Source organism: Urocampus carinirostris, chromosome 16 (genome assembly GCF_059441175.1).
Source record: "Urocampus carinirostris isolate Australia breed hairy pipefish chromosome 16, RoL_Ucar_1.0, whole genome shotgun sequence".
Taxonomy (NCBI): Eukaryota; Metazoa; Chordata; class Actinopteri; order Syngnathiformes; family Syngnathidae; genus Urocampus; species Urocampus carinirostris.
This window is the reverse complement of record NC_142364.1, coordinates 31,108,172-31,125,178: the sequence shown is the minus strand read 5'-3', so window position 1 is coordinate 31,125,178 and position 17,007 is coordinate 31,108,172. Positions and strand designations below refer to the sequence as shown.

The following is a 17,007-nucleotide window of genomic DNA, read 5'->3' as shown; positions in this document are numbered from 1 at the left end:
ATTTTTGGTACACAACACCAATGGTGCCATACCGACTTCCTCAGAAGAGTGCCCCCGAATACCTAACGCCAAAGGCAAAATGCCAATGGTGTCGCATGCGGTTTAAATAGTGTATTCTTGTTTTTTTTTTAAGCCCATTCTTTTTGGATTATTATCCATCCGTGAGTCATTCATTTATTTTCTTTTATTTGGTTTCTGCCTGGGGCTGCACGGCGGCGCAGTGGTCAGCGCGTGTGCGGCACAGTGCTGAGGTCGTGAGATCAAACCTCCTGTGTGGAGTTTGCACGTTCTCCGGGCACTGCGGTTTCCTCCCACATTCTAAAAACATACATGTCAGGTTTATTGGCCGGTCCAAATTGTCCCTAGGTGTGAATGAGCGAGCGAATTATCTGTCCCTGTGTGCCCTGCGACTGGCTGGCAACCAGTTCAGGATGTCCCACTGCCCAAAGATAGCTTGGATGGGCTCCAGCACCCCCGTGACCCTACTGAGGATAAGCGGTACAGATAATGTATGCATGGTTTCTCCCTTGCTTTTTTATTTAATTGTATTTAATTTTCACACAAAATTTTTGTGTGTGTTTTTTGCTTCCCCCCCTTTTATTTGTTTTGTTATTGTATGTGTTTGTCTTGCTGTCGGTCACCCCTCTTGAGGGATTTGACCAAGGTAGGTAGATAGATAGAATTTTATTTTATTTGTTATTGTATGTGTTTGTCTTGCTGTTGGTCACCCCTCTTGAGGGATATGACCTAGGCAGGTAGGTAGGTAGGTATGTAGGTAGGTATGTGTAGGTATGAACTGTGGCCATACACACCCATGCATTACGCTTTCACACTGACACCGTCATTTATGCAACAATTAGTCAAGAGAGAGGACACGAAAGCAGTATCACCTTTTCTCCCATTTTAGTGGAGCGACTGGTGTCCATTGTTAAGCCCCGTGCACACTTACCGCCATTAGCGTGAAGAATTTGGCATTGACGCCATTGGCTGTAAAATTGCCAACGGCGGCGTCCTAAGCACACTTTAAGCAGTTTTTAGCTGCGACGTTTTCAGTTCTACTCCAAGTTGTCTCGGTCACATGTTTTTAGATCATGTGACCATTCAAGTATATTTACTAAAGAAGCCAAAAGAAAACACAAACGATGGCTTCATCATGTGAAATGTGGTAAAAGCCCTATATTTCTAGACGGCAGTATCAGGGCTCATTTCAAATGTTGACATCAATGATAATAAATACAATTCAATTACATTTTTATCCTGGTGTCATTGGTGGTTGTCACAGTATCGAACCAAATTGCATTCCCTTGTCATCGTTCTTTGAGGATTAAAGGGAAATCCAGTGGCTGGAAAATGGAACTGTAGCGGGTATCTTTCCCTTTTGTTCAATTCGGATGTATTAATTGAGGACGGTGACATGCAGTCATCGAGGCATAGAAATATAAAATTAAACATATATAAAAGATAAATGTACTCTCTTAATTAATTTCAGTTTTTAGTTTTTGTTTTACAAAATCACTGATTTTTCACATGATAGAATATATACAGTGGAACCTCGGTTCTCGACCATAATACGTTCCAGAACCCTGTTCGAAAACCGATTTGGTCGATCACGGAAAATCGTTTTTCCCATTAAAAGTAATGTAAAATAGTTTGAATCCGTTCCAACACCCTTAATGTTTAGCAAGAACGTAAACATGAAGCTAACCCAGGCTAATCGTACGTTCGCGTTAGCGTAATCTTTCGTACGGAAGATTACGCTAACATGATCGTGTAAAAATTTTAAAAAAGGATTATGAATAGGATTTCTTACCTTTGTGGTGGACGGTGGAGAGAGAAAAATCATCAAAAGTTTTTCAACCTCTTCCAAAACTTGCGGCAGTTGGTTGCTTATAGCGCTAACTTCATTAGCCGCATCACTCGATTTCACAGCCTCCTTATTCTTTACTATCTTACTGATAGTAGATTTAGCCATGCTGTATTCACTAGCAAGATCGGAAATTCGTACAGCTCTTTCATATATAGCTATTATGTCTTTCTTAAAGGCTATAGTTGGACGAACAACTTGTTTTTTTTTCCACCTGTCCTGCGTGCACCGACCTTCTTCTGAGGCATAATTAGGGGCTAAAACACCCGTACGCCGCTCAGCATCGCACCCTAGCGTACCGGCGTTCGAACTCCGATTTTTTGACCGAACAGCGAAGCAAGAATTTCTCGAAATTTTTGGTCGAACACCAATTTGTCCGAACTGAGAGGCGTTCGAAAACCGAGGTTCCAGTGTACATTATAATTATTATTAATACAATTAGTATGTAACGAATTACTGAGCTGAGCGTCTGCAGATGCAGAGTGAAGCATGCACTTCTCTTGCCTGATGACAGAGGGCGATAGTGAGACTAGATTCAGATTTGGTGCACACCACAACCCCAAACAAAATAATTAGTGATAGTATGAGCAATGTCACAAGTCAAGTTATCCAGTATTATTGTTCATTGCATGTACTTTTTCTTAATGGAGGACTACCCATGTAATGATACTTTTATTCAAAAGGAGCAGTATGTAATATTACTGTGCCGAGCATTTGCCGATGCAAGGTGAGGCACACAATTCTCTTGCCTCCTTGCAGAGGGCACAGAGAGATAGAATTACGATTTGGCACACACCTCATTCGCCTGAAATTGAATTAGTGATGGTATTAGCGAGTCAAGCCGTCCAGTTATTTTTTCTTGTTGCATTTTAATTGTGATTTGATGTTTTTTTCAAATCATGACATGATTTTTTTTAAGCAATCTGCACACCCTTAGTTTAAAAATGCGTTGTCCTAACTCTTATGTTTAAATTTTTTTAGCATACAATTGGTGTCACTTTATATTAAACATTAGGGATTACAAATAGATGTACACGTAATTTACTTTTTGTTTTTTTTTTCTAATCCCCGAGAAGCAGTTTATTAGAAATAGGGTTGTGCTGCAGTGTTTCAAGAAGTATACAGGAGTAGACATAGGGATTGGCTGTTGAGCAGGTAAATTATTAAACACAATGGACTTTCACACCTGTAACCCTGGCGCACAATGCAAGTGCATCAGCGTGCCCTTTTGTTAGCCTTCCTGTGCTGCACTGGGTTTTAACAATTAAGCTTATTTCTATTTTTAACCTGGTGTAGACATGGCATTCAAGTTTAACTAAAATAACACATAGCCTACTCATAGACATAAATAATGGTTTCTAAAGCTCTAGATGCCGAACCAGCGGCAAACTAAATCAATGAGTCATACGTAAAGCGTTCCTTGAGGAGTTGGCAAACAACGCCCTTTTTTAGACCCACTGCTTTCTAATCAGTACTTCACGTTTTGGTTTGTGACTCAAGCACTAGGGCTGTGAGTTGCAACTAATGACTATTTTAATAGTCAACTAGGCACTGACTATTGAAACAATTAGTTTAATACATATATGTTCTTAAATTTAGCATGAAGTTTTTTTCATTATGTGGCAGCTGATAAACACAATAAAAATGGATACGTGGTCGACAGCAAAGGCAGTCTAGTGTAACACTCAAGCTCTCTTTCAAAGCTAAATATGCGCGTATGAAATGTACAATGGATGTCATCAAAACCGTATTGGCTTGAATGTTACTTCAATCTTACCGAGGCGAGTCAGACTACATTCCGTTCAACAGTCTGACGTGCTTTCTTTTTAAATGTTCGCAACGTCTGCTTCGCAAACTTTCTAAGTAGTCTTTTTATTCATCACTTCCAGGCTTAAATGCTCTCATACTTTGAAAGATTTGGTACGCGTACTAGATTTTTTTGCCAGCATTTCTGTATGGTACCTCTTGAGACAGAGAAGCTACTGCACATGAGCGACTATCAGCAGATATTATAATGATGCAAGATGCCTCACTCTGAAAAATGATTCTGGCGACCATAGTTGATAATGAATTCCATGGGCATCTATTTCTTTTATCGATTTGTATTCGTCAAAGTCGGCTATTTTCAGCAGCCCTATCAAGCACACAAGAGTTACAGTCATTCGAATCTTTTCATCTTTGACTGCCCTTTGGTGCAGGTATTGGAGTCGGGAAGCAACAGTGCAAGCAAAGTAAAGGCCAGGAATTTTGAGGTGTTTCCTTATGTTTTCAACCACAGTGCCATTGCACACAAGTGTGCCGTGAGACCTTGTCCAGTGTGTCACAGAAAATTGCCCAATTTTATCTTTGCAAAAAAATCATGCCATTATCTTTGATTCCTTTTAGTGATCAGCATACAAAGAGAAAAAAACACAGGACTAAAAATGAACATATTTTTTTCATAGAAAATGCTTGTTTCAATATTTGCTATACAAACGCTGCCCTACTTATGAACGAGATAGGTTCCGGAGGATCGTTCGTAAGTGGAATTTGTTCGAAAGTTGTTCGGTACTATATTTTGTGTGTTAAAGGTTTCTCGTTCGTAAGTCGGGCAGCGTCTGTATGTTAAAGGTTTGTATAAGTAACCTGTATTGTTTTGTACTAAAAAAATAAACATTTCATAAAATAATATGCTCTATAATGATAAATAAAGTTACATTTAACTTCATTTTGGAAGATGGGCTTCAAGAAGTCCTTCTCCATGGTGGAGAGTGGACAAAAATAAAAGCGATCCAACCATTTTTTCAACCGCATCAAGCTTTCTTATTCCACTGTCTTTAAAAAAAAAACGCTCGCCTCTTCTTTGCACCAACCATATTGAATTGGATGCATGAGATATTACACAATAAAAATGTCAAAGTTCTTAGTGCGCTGGAGATTGAGTACAGTATGTTTACACACGAACTAGGAAGAGGAAGCTGATTTCTTCTTCAGGGTGAATGCTTGGTGACCTCTCACAGCACCACCCCCGCCGGTAGCGGCGGAAAGAAGCACTACAGAAAAAGTTGCACACAATACAAAATCTAACTTACAGCAATGTCCGGATATTTTTCGACATCACGGAATTTTTTTTCGTATCAACCGTTTTTCGTAAGTCGAATGGTCGTAAGTAGGGGAGCGTCTGGAAACTGGCGTAGCAAACTATGGAAGATGTGTAGGATTTGCTAGCTCTGAAAACATGAGTACTTTGAAGCCATACAAATCCTAATATTATTTTCCCATGCATGTAATAAATTAAAACTTATATTTTTCCATTTCTAGCTCCAGACCATTAAGACAATTTATATTCCATTGCCAAAATTTTGATTGAAATTCAAGACTTTTATGTAAAAAAATGCCTCAAAATTAAAATCTAGTAGCTTAATCACTGTAAAACTAAATTGGAATTTCACAGGAAAAATTGGTTTTTCAATATAAATACTCCATAACTACAATAAAGTTGCTAAATGATATTGGATTTTTCTGAATGATGACAATGTCTTGTCAAACACAAACACCTCTTCAGGCTGTGATGAGAAGTTTACAAAAGCAAAAAATTAGAACCAAACTACTTTACCTGGTTGATTGTTTCCAGGTGGATATTCTTATCATTGAACCACAGAAGCAAAAAAGCCCTTGCCAATAAGTAATACACTGATGAAATGTCACTCATCCTTCCAGATGAATTTAACTAGAAGGCACACATTAAAATTATGCAAACGCAAGCATGTCACTGTTCAAGGAGCTGCATTTGACCTAGATAGCTTCTCTTTCTAATATAAAAAAAAGATCACAGGAAACGTGAACGCAGACGACCGGCCTTATTGACTGGTTTGTTGTTTGGATCCCTTAACCACTTCCTGTGGTGTCTCTTGGGCAAAAGTACAGCCTGGTGGGGCCCATCCTTCTCCAGGCCATCAAATGTTTCCACCCAGTTTAGAACCGGGGACCTTTGTCAGGCGAATGTGCCAACAACTGTACTACGAAAACAGTACTACTATCAAAACCAGAACAGAAGCAGCGTAGTTAATGAAGAGATCTTTTAAATGATTTAAAAAAAAAATCAAAAAGACATTGGAGACTGGGCCAGCAAAACAATATGTACAGTATATGAATATATTGTCTAGAAAAAAACTTTAGTAAAGCCATAACGTGTGGAACATTCCTTTTAAGCCTAAAAAAAGGTTGGTTTTACTGGAAAAACACGACCCAACCCAAGGTCCTCAGTTGAACGACATTTCAGTGGTTGCTTTAACACGGAGGCTGGGATCAACAAAAAATCCACACAAATTACTGTTCAAAAGGAACCCACATTTACATATTGCCCTATTTTTATTACAGTGTCTATTTTTTCGGAACACTATGTAAATGCTCTTCATTCCACCCTTTATATTGGGTATTTTAGTGTTCTATATCTCTTATTTTATTATTTAACACAAGGATACTGCTGGAAATGTGAATTTCCCTACGGGGATGAATAAAGTATCTATCTATCTATCTATCTTGATGCTTTTACTTGTACTGTTTCATGGCAAAAAAGAATCAGATACCCAAAAAGTAGGAGAATGTTACAATTAGGGCTGGGTGAAATTATACATCTCAATTTTATAAATCAGTCTGGACAATTCCAATTTTAATGATCAAACCTCACCCAACAAATTTATATTTAAAGTTGTATTGATTGTCATTTATTTTTATATAAAAGGGGCGCACTGGCTATACGCAGCATGAAATTAAAACTATGTTAAGGCCTACCGTATGTATGCATGTACAACTGTTGCACACTTACGGTTTATATTCATTAGTGCAATGATTGACCAAAATTGCAAAACATTGAATGCAACAGGAATCTAATCCAGGTAGCGGTCATGAGAGTACCGAAACCTCACCACGACACCAATGGTTCCCAAACTTTTGCAGGCTGGTGCCCCCTCGGCTCCCCAGTAAATTACTAACCCCTCCCAACGTACAGCGTGAAGGTCGCAAATGCTGCTTTGATGGAGGTTTGTTTACCTTATCCGTCCTGTAGTAGATGCACTTTCTTAGTCTTACTTGTAATCCTTTTTGACATATCGTGTATTGTAATTTGTGATAACTTTTAAGATGCTGGTACAAATTACTTGTGTTTCCTTTGGACCTAGCGATTGCGCAAAAGCAAATTCTGCTACGACGTTTTTCTTCTGTTCCACGTCCTCTTTGTCAAAACCAAAGGTCCAAACAAGTGACGTACCGCCCTTTTTCGATGTCAGCTTCGTTTCCTTCTCGTTTGTTGACTCAGGGACGATGTTTACGGAGTCCGCCGTGACACTCAATGAGCTCACACGGTGTGTGTAGCATAGTGTGGTGCTTGCAAACTTTGAATGGCCTTTATTGGCTAGTGCTATTATTAAACCTTGCCTCTGATTGGTCGGCGCTTTTAAAACTCAAACAGTAACAATTGTGGTTGGCTAAAACTCCCATTACTCACTACAAAACCTTGAAAAAAATGCAGTGCTTTGCAGTTTCACAACCTCACTACGTCAAATCGCGATGTCGATTCGATTTCTGTTAATCGTGCAGCTCTACTTACTGTCTTGTATACAAATCGTCAATCAAACGTTCAAACTTCTGACTTCAACTTCGGACTTCCGCGCCCTTCTTCATCACCGCCACCCCAGATCTTTCCGCGGCCCCAGGGGGCGGTACCACCCACTTTGGGAACCACTACACTAGAATAACAGTGATACAGATAACATACGAAAAGGCGTTCGGTTTTAGCCCATTATTACAGTATTGTTACGGTGCCAGAGACTAATGTTCGAGACTGGAGAAAACAGATAGTCGTTCTGAAAGATATAAATAAAATCTAAAAAGCATGAGGGGGTTGTTCTTTTGTGTATCTGATGATGATTCAGACTTTGCGTTTATATCTTTTAGTAGGACTTTCTGTTTTCTCCGTTCTCTAACATTTATCTATAGTAGAGTGAATAAAAATAGTGTTCTAATGAGATTGAAGCTAATGCCTTTTTCATGTACAGTATTATCCATCTTACTGGTAGTCTAGTGATTAGGATTCTGAGCTCTCCCTGCCGCAACCTGGGCTTGATTCCTGTTGTATGAAGTGTTATGTTATCATGGTCATCCATGTTTTGTGATTCATCTATCATTGCATAAGTACGGTAACGTACCGTCAGGTGAAACCTCATGTAAAATGAACACAAATAATTACTGTATGCGTTTCCAATTTTATCCACCAGTTTTTTTTAGTATACAAAGCGCACCAGCTTATAAGGTGCAATTTACAATTTTTGGCCAAATTGGGTTCTTTAGGTGTGCCTTATAGTCCGTAAAATACAGTAGATATATCAATTCATATCTTGCTTATTAGCAAGTCCAAAGATTGGAAAAAAACATCACTTTTGGATTTAAACACACACTTTCCATTTGATCCAATTAAAAGACACAAAAACAAGTCTATGGGCAGCATTGACTGTATTTCAAAGCTCGTAAGAGGCTGGCCTTGGAAAGCGCAGGATTAAAGCAGGCAGGGTCAAGGAAATGCTAAAGCGGGTCAGCGTCTGAGAGGACGAGACGCCTGCCTTGCTCTATTTGTAGACAAATGGAGTAGAAAAGTGATATAACAACAATGGATAGTCTGATGGGGATTTCTCAAAGGAGATAATACAAATTTTTGGCATGAAAAGCTCGATTATTTAATATATATTATATACTGTATATAAGAAGAGTAAGAATACTTCCAGCAGGTTTAATTCTATACTAACTCCCGATGACCATCATCCAACAAGACACGTAAAGGTAACAAAATCACAAACAGTACCTGCTAGTTGATATTATGCTAGAAAAGCTGTTTTATTTAGTCTCATAAAGAGTGTAGTATTTAATCAATCAATGCCAAGTGCAACCAAAAACGAATGCTACAAAGCACAAGGAAGATTACAAACTACGGAGACTCAAAGTGACCAAACCACACCATTTCTCCACTAAATGTTTTTTTCCTGGGTTGGGGTGGCATAGGAGAAAGATGGTAGCGCCAAGTTCCCTATCCGTTTGGCACTAAGTGTGCGTCTGGTTTAAAATATGAAAAATGGACATAATTTATTTCATTTTATGGTGATTTTGAACTTCCGATTTTCAAACGTCACACAGTGAAATCAAATGCTCTGAAGACTTAGCTTTTGTTGGGAGTTCAGGTTTGAGGGCTAGAATATATGGTGTAGCTCTCACTGAAAAAAAACCCCTCAATATTTTGTTTTCATGGCTCTTTGAGTTAAAGAGGTTCCTACCCCCTGACATAAAGGCTGAGGAAAGTGAGAAAAGCAATGGCTCCACTTCCTGAGGATGATCAGGAGGAACAAACTGGAACAGAAATTGCTGGTGCCCTTCTACAAAGCCACAGTGGAAAGCATTCTAGCATACAGCGTCAAAATGTGGGAGCACGACAGCGGACAGGAAAAACTTATCCGGAGTAATCAACACAGCCTAGAAGATCATCGGCTGCTCTCTGCCCAGTCTAGAGGACATTGCTGGCTTGTGATACCGTAGCAGAGCCATCAACATTATAAAACACACTTCCGACCCTGGCCACCACTTCTTGGACCTGTTGCCTTCTGGTCGGCGCTACAGGTCATCAGAGACAGCTTCTTCCCCAGGGCCATCACCACTCTAAACGAGCACACAAAACTGTGAAAACATATCTTGCGACCTATTTTGGGTTTTTTTCTTTATTGTTGCTGCCTAATGTTATCATATGAAAGTGTGAAGATATACACCTTGTGACATATTTGTTTTTTTTGTTGCTGCTAAATGTTATTGCACTTCTTTTCATTGAACTATTGTTACAATGCACTCAATATTGTATTTTCACGACCATAAGGCGCACCGTGTTAAGAGGCGGGAGGTGACAGGAAGGAAAGTTGGGCTCTGTGAGTCAGTCTTTTTGGAGCAAGAATGAGCATTAGGCTAACAGTAGCCCCTGTGGAATGTGTTTTACCGGATGTTATTTGTTTTTATTCAAATCGGCAATCAGACCTCATCAGTGACTGTGCATCTTTGACACCACGTATGGGTATTTTAGTGCTAACATTTTTTCAAACATCAATAGGCAGAGAGATAGCAAAAAAAAACAACAACATTGATTAAAAAATATTTTTAAAAGACCTGGTGCAAAAAGTTTGGTACTGACATTTTTTACTGCCAATCCTTATTACTACACTGCCAGCAACACTTGGTAAAACTGTAGTCCCCATCGGTCATTTATTGTTCCCCTACCGCTAACAACCTTACTTTGAACGGCCAGTTCACCCTTTAGCAGTTTCAAGGAATTCTCAATTACACCCGCCATACAACACAGAGAGGGCGCGCCGCACAATTTGATCGAAATTTAAGACTTTTATGTGGGCCCTATGGTCAAGAAAGTACGGTATTTGAACGTAGGGCGGTCTCTAAGCACTACAATGTATATATTGCCCTTTATGCTGATAGTCTGTTATCTTTTATTTGCCTCTTTAAAGCCTTTATTACATGTTAACCCTGCATTGCCATTTCCAATCCCCTTGCATACAATGTTTCCAGGGTTAATATCAATGACATTAAAGACAATTTAATTCAAAAGTGTCTGATAATCATAAACTCTTGTGTCAACACTACCAATTCAATGTCTTCTGAACATTAAATAAACTTCTTACCTAACCAGCTGTGCTACGATACCATCTAATCATGATATATTATGTGACATGAATACCTTAACTTTGATTGTAAAACAAAGTTCCAAAGCACAACAATGCTCACTAAAGGAACAACCAGGCTGTAATGAATTCTGCAGTCACCTTTTGCGTGGCCCAAAGCCAAAAAAGTGCGACAGTATGTGTGGCTGTTGAAGACACACCTTTCCACACTCTGCGGCAAAAGGCCAAGTCAAGCGTGGGAAATAAAGATTTCAAATTGTCGGCACAAGCATCAGTGATGGGAGGACGTCTTGAGCAGGGAGAAATTACATGCAACAAGATTCTTAAGCTTAAATTTGATGAATATAGGCCATTGTATAATTTTCCGTCACAACTGACATCAATGATTCTGTAAGCACGGGACATTTATGAGTGCAGTGGTCGGCAAGCACCCGACCACAGACCGGTACCAGGCTGAGGGTCGTTTGGTACTGGACTGTATTTATTAGAGCATACACGCATTTTTCTCTCGAAACAAACCTTCTAAGTTAGGATGTGCGTTACAATCTTATTTTACTGCAGCTAAGCAACGAATCATCAGTCATTAGATATCTCCAATCCTATTTACTCAGCATTGAATGCAATGGGAATCGAATCCTCATCGCGGCGGTGAGAGCACCAAATCCTAGCCTCTAGGGCACTAAGTTACAAAGAAAAGGAATTCTACTTTATCTCATCATTATATGACCTTTACTCATGAGGCCACGTTGTACGAGGTTGTAATGGAGAATTATGCAAAAGAATTCAGCCATAACAAGGTTGTAAAACGTGGTTCACGGGTCCCTTAACCGCTTCGTTCGTAGAGGAACGACTTCCTGTGTTGTGTGTCTTGGGCAAGTATAGCCTGGCGCGCCAATCTCACTTTAGGATGTTTTTTGGGTAACAATTTGCCTCCCTACATGAAATGAGATAATCCTGTAAAATCATCCATGGCTCTGTATTTAAAATCAATATTTGACTTTAATGAATAGTACTAGTTTCTATGGTTACCAGTAGCATGAGAATCCTACTGATTTTACTTTGATACAGCACCTGCATCATCTAGCCGCTGTTATTTTTCAGGGTAAAGTTTCAACTTGCTCTTCAGAAAGGAGCTGGATCTCAGGATTGAAGGGGAGCGGCATGCGATACCATGTGTAAAAATAGTGTAATGATGAGATAAAAACGAATGCGTTTAATTTATGGCTAGACCCCGGTTGGTCTACACAGTGGATTCTGGTTTATTATTATTGATAACATAATTACTAATGTTTTAATTGAGCCGGGTGCGAGAATGTTGGTCCTAAAAAAAGTTGCGAACCACTATAGGAAGTTTACAATGGATGAAAAATTATGAAATATAACAGAATGCAATGAGATTCTATTGAAAATACCAGAGAACGGATAAGGATGAGTTTTGGTTTGATACCAATGTAAAATTCCCCCCAAAAATGCTCCTTTGCAGGGGTCTTGAACGTGGTGCCCTTGGGCACAAGGTAACCCCCTAAGAGAACAGGAGTAGCCTAGGACTGGTTCTGAAAATAGCTCACCAGTGATGGGTTATTGTGATTTTCTAGGAAAATTTGACTTCTAACTGGCATGAGTATTAAATGGCATGATTAGCGTTTTTTAAAACAATGATTTAGTGGTTTACTGTGCGTATTTTGACCTTACTTCTAATAATTACAACCTTTTAAATAAACATTGTAACAACATAGCGGGACTTCCTGTACTTTTTAATATTCTCTACATACGAGTATTTAAATGCACATTTATTTCATAGATCATGTACTTTTAATAATTTTTTCAAACAAGATTTTTTTTTAATGTGTTTTTTTCTACCACTGTGAGGTGTTAAGTTACACACTCTCCCTTTAAATGAGCTGTATTTGAAACTTTGATATTGTCTGTTGCCATCTCCTGGCCTGAATCATCATTGCAGGCTTAGTCAGCTCGTTTATGATGCGTGTGCAACTACTGTATGTCTATTTCTTTGACACGCTTACATAAACTCTTTTTTTCATCTTGGGGTTTAGGTTGGCAGTTGGACTCTACTTGAAACAGGCGTTTTCTTACTTTCACTATTTCAATCCTCCATGGATAATAAAATTAAATAAAAAAAAACCTGCGGGGAGGAGCATAGCGTCACTCTCCAGCTATCTCCCACCTGCCTTTCTTCTTACCCAAGATGTTGCGCCCCAAACAGCTCTGCTAAAAGTAATACGAAAGAAAATAGCTACAGTGGAAAATAAGGCACAAGGGCCCTTTGAAACTAGTTGGGTATTATTAACGCATACCTAATAGAGAAGATATAAAATTTTTACTTTTAAGGACACCTCAAATAACACGCCCACCTCTAAACTTTCTATTAAGACTGTGGCATCAAACCCTCATCCCACATGCTGCAAATGGCCCACTGGGGCCACAAATTTGAAGCCTTATGTGATGTTTACATTTTCATACCTTCTTTCCCAGAGTGCCCGTCTTAGTGAGGCAGGACTTCCCGAGAGAAAGGTAACCGCCGATGACCTCAATCTCCTCCACGGCAGGGTAGCGTTTCTTAAGGAGGGTGCCCAGCTGAGCATACGGGGCCTGGGGCGGCGTGGACCCGGGTGACACGTCACTTGAGGGATCCTGGGGTGGGTCGGGCGAACCAGGCTTGGCCTCAGCCCGACGTTTAGGCACCACTGTGAAAGTGTTCCCCTTACCCCTTGACACTGAGGAGCTGTGCGCTGGGGTTCTTTGAGGGGTCCCCACGTCAATGTCATCTATGTTTGTTACAGGGAGATGTTCTGCTTCAGCAGGGGCTAAATCTTGGGACGGGAGAGAAGGGTCTGAAGAAAAACTGGAGGATGACAGGTTAGCTGGCGAAGAGGGAGGAGATGCCAGGGTAGGTGGAGAAAGGTTGGTAGGAGATGGGGACCTATTTTGTGAAGGAAAAAGGTGGGACTTGTATGGTGTTACCACTTCTTTCTCCTCTTGTTTTTTTGGATCTTTCAATTTTTGAAGCATCAACGCAGGGGTAGATGTTTGTGTAGAAGATACTGCTGACAGGGGTGGTTCTGGGGACGTCTTGCTGGAAGGCTCCATAATAGCACTTTCCGTATGATATCGCTTGGGAATTACCATAAACGAATTTTTGGATTGCAGTCGGAGATTGGCCAAGGCCCGTGCTTGGGTATCTTGGTCAGGTATCTGAGAGAGGTCCGGCTTTGGGGATGGACGGATCTCGTAGTCAGGGGACGAACGCAAAACCTTGGATGAGAGCATGTACTGATTCTGCATTGATGATGGCACTTTAGACTTGAGGTTGACCTCCTCCAGGGACAGGTCCAGTTCATCTCTGGGTGTGACAGTAATGCGGCAGGGGCTACTTTCTTCGAGACGCTGCCGAAAAGAAGACACCGGTTTGGAGGATTCGATTGTGCGCTGTGGACTGCCTGATTCAAGGACCGGAGGATGTGGTTTTGGTTTGGCAGAACTCTGAAAAGGGGACGATGACGTCTGCCTGCAACTCGAGTTTATGGCCCAGGGCTTTGGTGTCAGATCCAGCTGTGGTTTGGCCCAGGTTCTCTGCCTTCTGCTGACATTTCCGTCTAGTTCCAGAAGGTTTTCTGTGCTGTGGGACTTTTTCTGTAGCTTGCCGTAGTTGGAATCAAATTTCTGCAGGATTCGACTGACCATCCCTTGACCCTCACCCGCCTCATATGTTGGATCTTCGTGGTTCTGGCGACCCAGGGTACTCAAGTTCTCTTCACTTTTACTCAACGTGGTGTCATAAATGACCACCTCCTTGGCTCTTATCTCGGTGACAGCATTCCCTCTCCTGTCCAAAAGATCACTCACAGAACTGTAGCCGTTTTGGGGCCAAATCGGGCTTTTGACTTCTTCGCCTTCATGAACGTAGTCCGGATCCGACTCGATGATGAGAATATTCTCCGCTCTAATAGTCCGTATACCGGGAACGTTACCGTAAAGCTCCAAAATGTGCTGGATGGGGCGTGTAGAGTTTTCCCGGTCCTGCCGCCTCCGTCGTTCCTTCTCCAGCTTGATGAATGGGTTCTCCTCCAAAGGGCCCAGACTCTCCTGGAGAACCAAGCTCTCCTGGACGTCAGCATGACTTCTCTCCTGTTTTGCTTCTTTATTTTTGGCGAAATGGAGACTGGCTGACGTGATGGAGTAGTTCCGCCCGGAGAGCGCGTCTTCTCGGTTCGCTACGTTGCCGCTGCTCCCGTTTATTGTTTTCTCGTGTTTAGGACTCCCACCTGCGCCATTTTCCGAGGCATAGGCTCCCCCAGAACCTCCACTCTTTGCCTTCCTTCTCTCCAAGATCTCTCGCTTCCAGGCCGGCATCCTGGGGCCCTCTTGAACAGGCTCCTTGCGGGTGTACCTTGCCTCTCCTCCGCCAGACATAGCTGGGGCTGAGGTGGTGTCAAGGAGGGAGAGAGGCAGGCTTCGATGCGGTCTTGCCGCAGCCCGGTTCTGGCTACAAATCCTGCGTCCGACGTTACCTGCGGTATCGTTCACAGTGCAGTCCAAAACATATCTCCACCCTCTTTTTCCTCTTTTCTCTAATCTCACCGCTTCCGTAACTCCGCTCTATTGATGTATCATTTGCGAACGAAGCGGCTTGATGAACCGGTTCTTTAAAGTAAGCCTTCCCCTATCATCTTTGAGGAACGCCTTCTCTCTCTCTCTCTCTCTCTCTCTCTCTCTCTCTCTCTCTCTCTCTCTCTCTCTCTCTCATCGTTCTCCAGTTCTCCCGTTTTTACTCTCTCTCTCTTCCTTTCTATATCTCTAACATTCTTTTCTTTTTCTATCTTTCACTTTCTCTCTTTCTTTTTTTCGACTACACTCTCCCTCTTTTACTCTCTTTTGCTCTCTTTCTGTCATTCTTTCTCTTTTGCTCTAATTATCTCCTTTTTCAATGTCTCTCTTTCTGCCTCTCCCGATAATACTCTCATTATCTTTTTCTCTTCCCCTCTCTTTTTATGTCGTTCTCTTTCTTCTTTCTTTCTCTCTTTCTGTCTCTCACTCTTTTGCTCCGTTTCTCTCTCTCCCTCTTTCTCTCTTTCTCTCCCCTCTTTGATCTTTTCCTTTCTCTCTCCCTTTTGCTCTATCTTTATCTCTGTCTTTCTCTCTCTCTCTCAATCTCTCATACTTTCTAATTGTCTTTTCCTCTACCTTCTGTGTTCTATATTCCTCTCTTTTTCTTTCTCTTTCTTTTTACCTTATCTCTCTTTCTTCCATTCTCTCTCACCCTTTCTCCCCCTTACTCTTTCTCTCCCTCTCTTACTTTTACGCCTCTCTCTCTCTCTCTCTCTCTAGCTCTCTCTCTCTCTCTCTCTCTCTCTCTCTTTCTCTCTATTTTTCACTTTTACTCTTTCTTTCTTTCTTTCTCCCCCTTTCTCTCTCTCTCTCCCTCTCTGTTTCTTTCTCCCTCTCTTACACTTTATTTCTCTCTCTGTGTCTCTTGGAGACACTGGTGACTGATCAATATGAGTGGCGTCATCACTGTGTGTTGTTTACTTATATAGTATAGTATAATTAGTATAATTGGTATAATTTTAAATCTTAATTTGGGCAAAAGTTCGCTGCACATTAAACAATAAAAGCCATCATAATATAATAGCATAGTACATTTTCAAAATCAATTAATTTTGTGAATAATTTTTCATTAATATTGGCACTATTGAACAGTCTGAAGAGACGTTTGGGAGCGAAAGAACCTTTTTTTAAGTGAGCCGAGCCGAAAAAGCCTACTCTCTAAAGAGAACCGGAATTTCTTTCACTACCATAAAAGCCGCCCCGCCTCTCCGCAGCAACTAAAGCCACTTGGAGGTTCCTATTCGCTTCCTTATTGGCTACTTGCTCCTGCAAACTCGCCCATTTCGTCACAGTGGCGCAAACCACTCCTGCTTCCATTGTTGACTGAGCCGATACAACTTGTCAATCACACCATGGGGCGTTCACGTACACTTGATCTCACCCTTTGAAAACAATTAAACACTTAGTGTTTCCCAACCTTTTTTAATAGGAGTGAAACAATCTTTTAAGCCAAGTCCCATTTTAAAGGGGACTAAAAAACGCAATTTAAAGGAAAAAAAGGTTTTTGAACAATAAGTAAATTTCCATGATATGTCGTATGAAGGTTAATTTTCTAAAAAGTCAAGAATGTAAGAAGAAATTCGATTTTTTTTGTGCATAACACGAAGCTCACCTAAAGGGAGCTGACACGATTGTCTACCTTTTGATGCAAAATGTAAAACCTTACAAAATCCGGGGTATAAAAGAAGAAAAATGGGCAGTTTGGTCACTCTTAGTGTCGGGACCAGAACAGAAACAGGACCCAATTGCGTTACGTTTCTCACAAGTTTTATTGAAGGAAAGAGGAAGGGCTGCGCCCACGATCCGGTGTTCGCT

At 40.9% G+C, this 17,007-nt stretch overlaps 1 protein-coding gene across 1 annotated transcript in view; it reads right to left on the bottom strand.

Annotated features, from left to right (window-relative positions):
• tprn (taperin) overlaps window positions 1–15,177 on the bottom strand; it is a 55,117-nt gene extending 39,940 nt beyond the window's left edge. The window contains exon 1 of the mRNA XM_088356174.1: window positions 13,048–15,177. Coding sequence (XP_088212300.1) covers window positions 13,048–14,997 — 1,950 coding nt within the window. The 5' untranslated portion in view covers window positions 14,998–15,177. The remainder of the gene's footprint in view (window positions 1–13,047) is intronic.
• Between the last annotated feature and the right edge of the window lie 1,830 nt (window positions 15,178–17,007).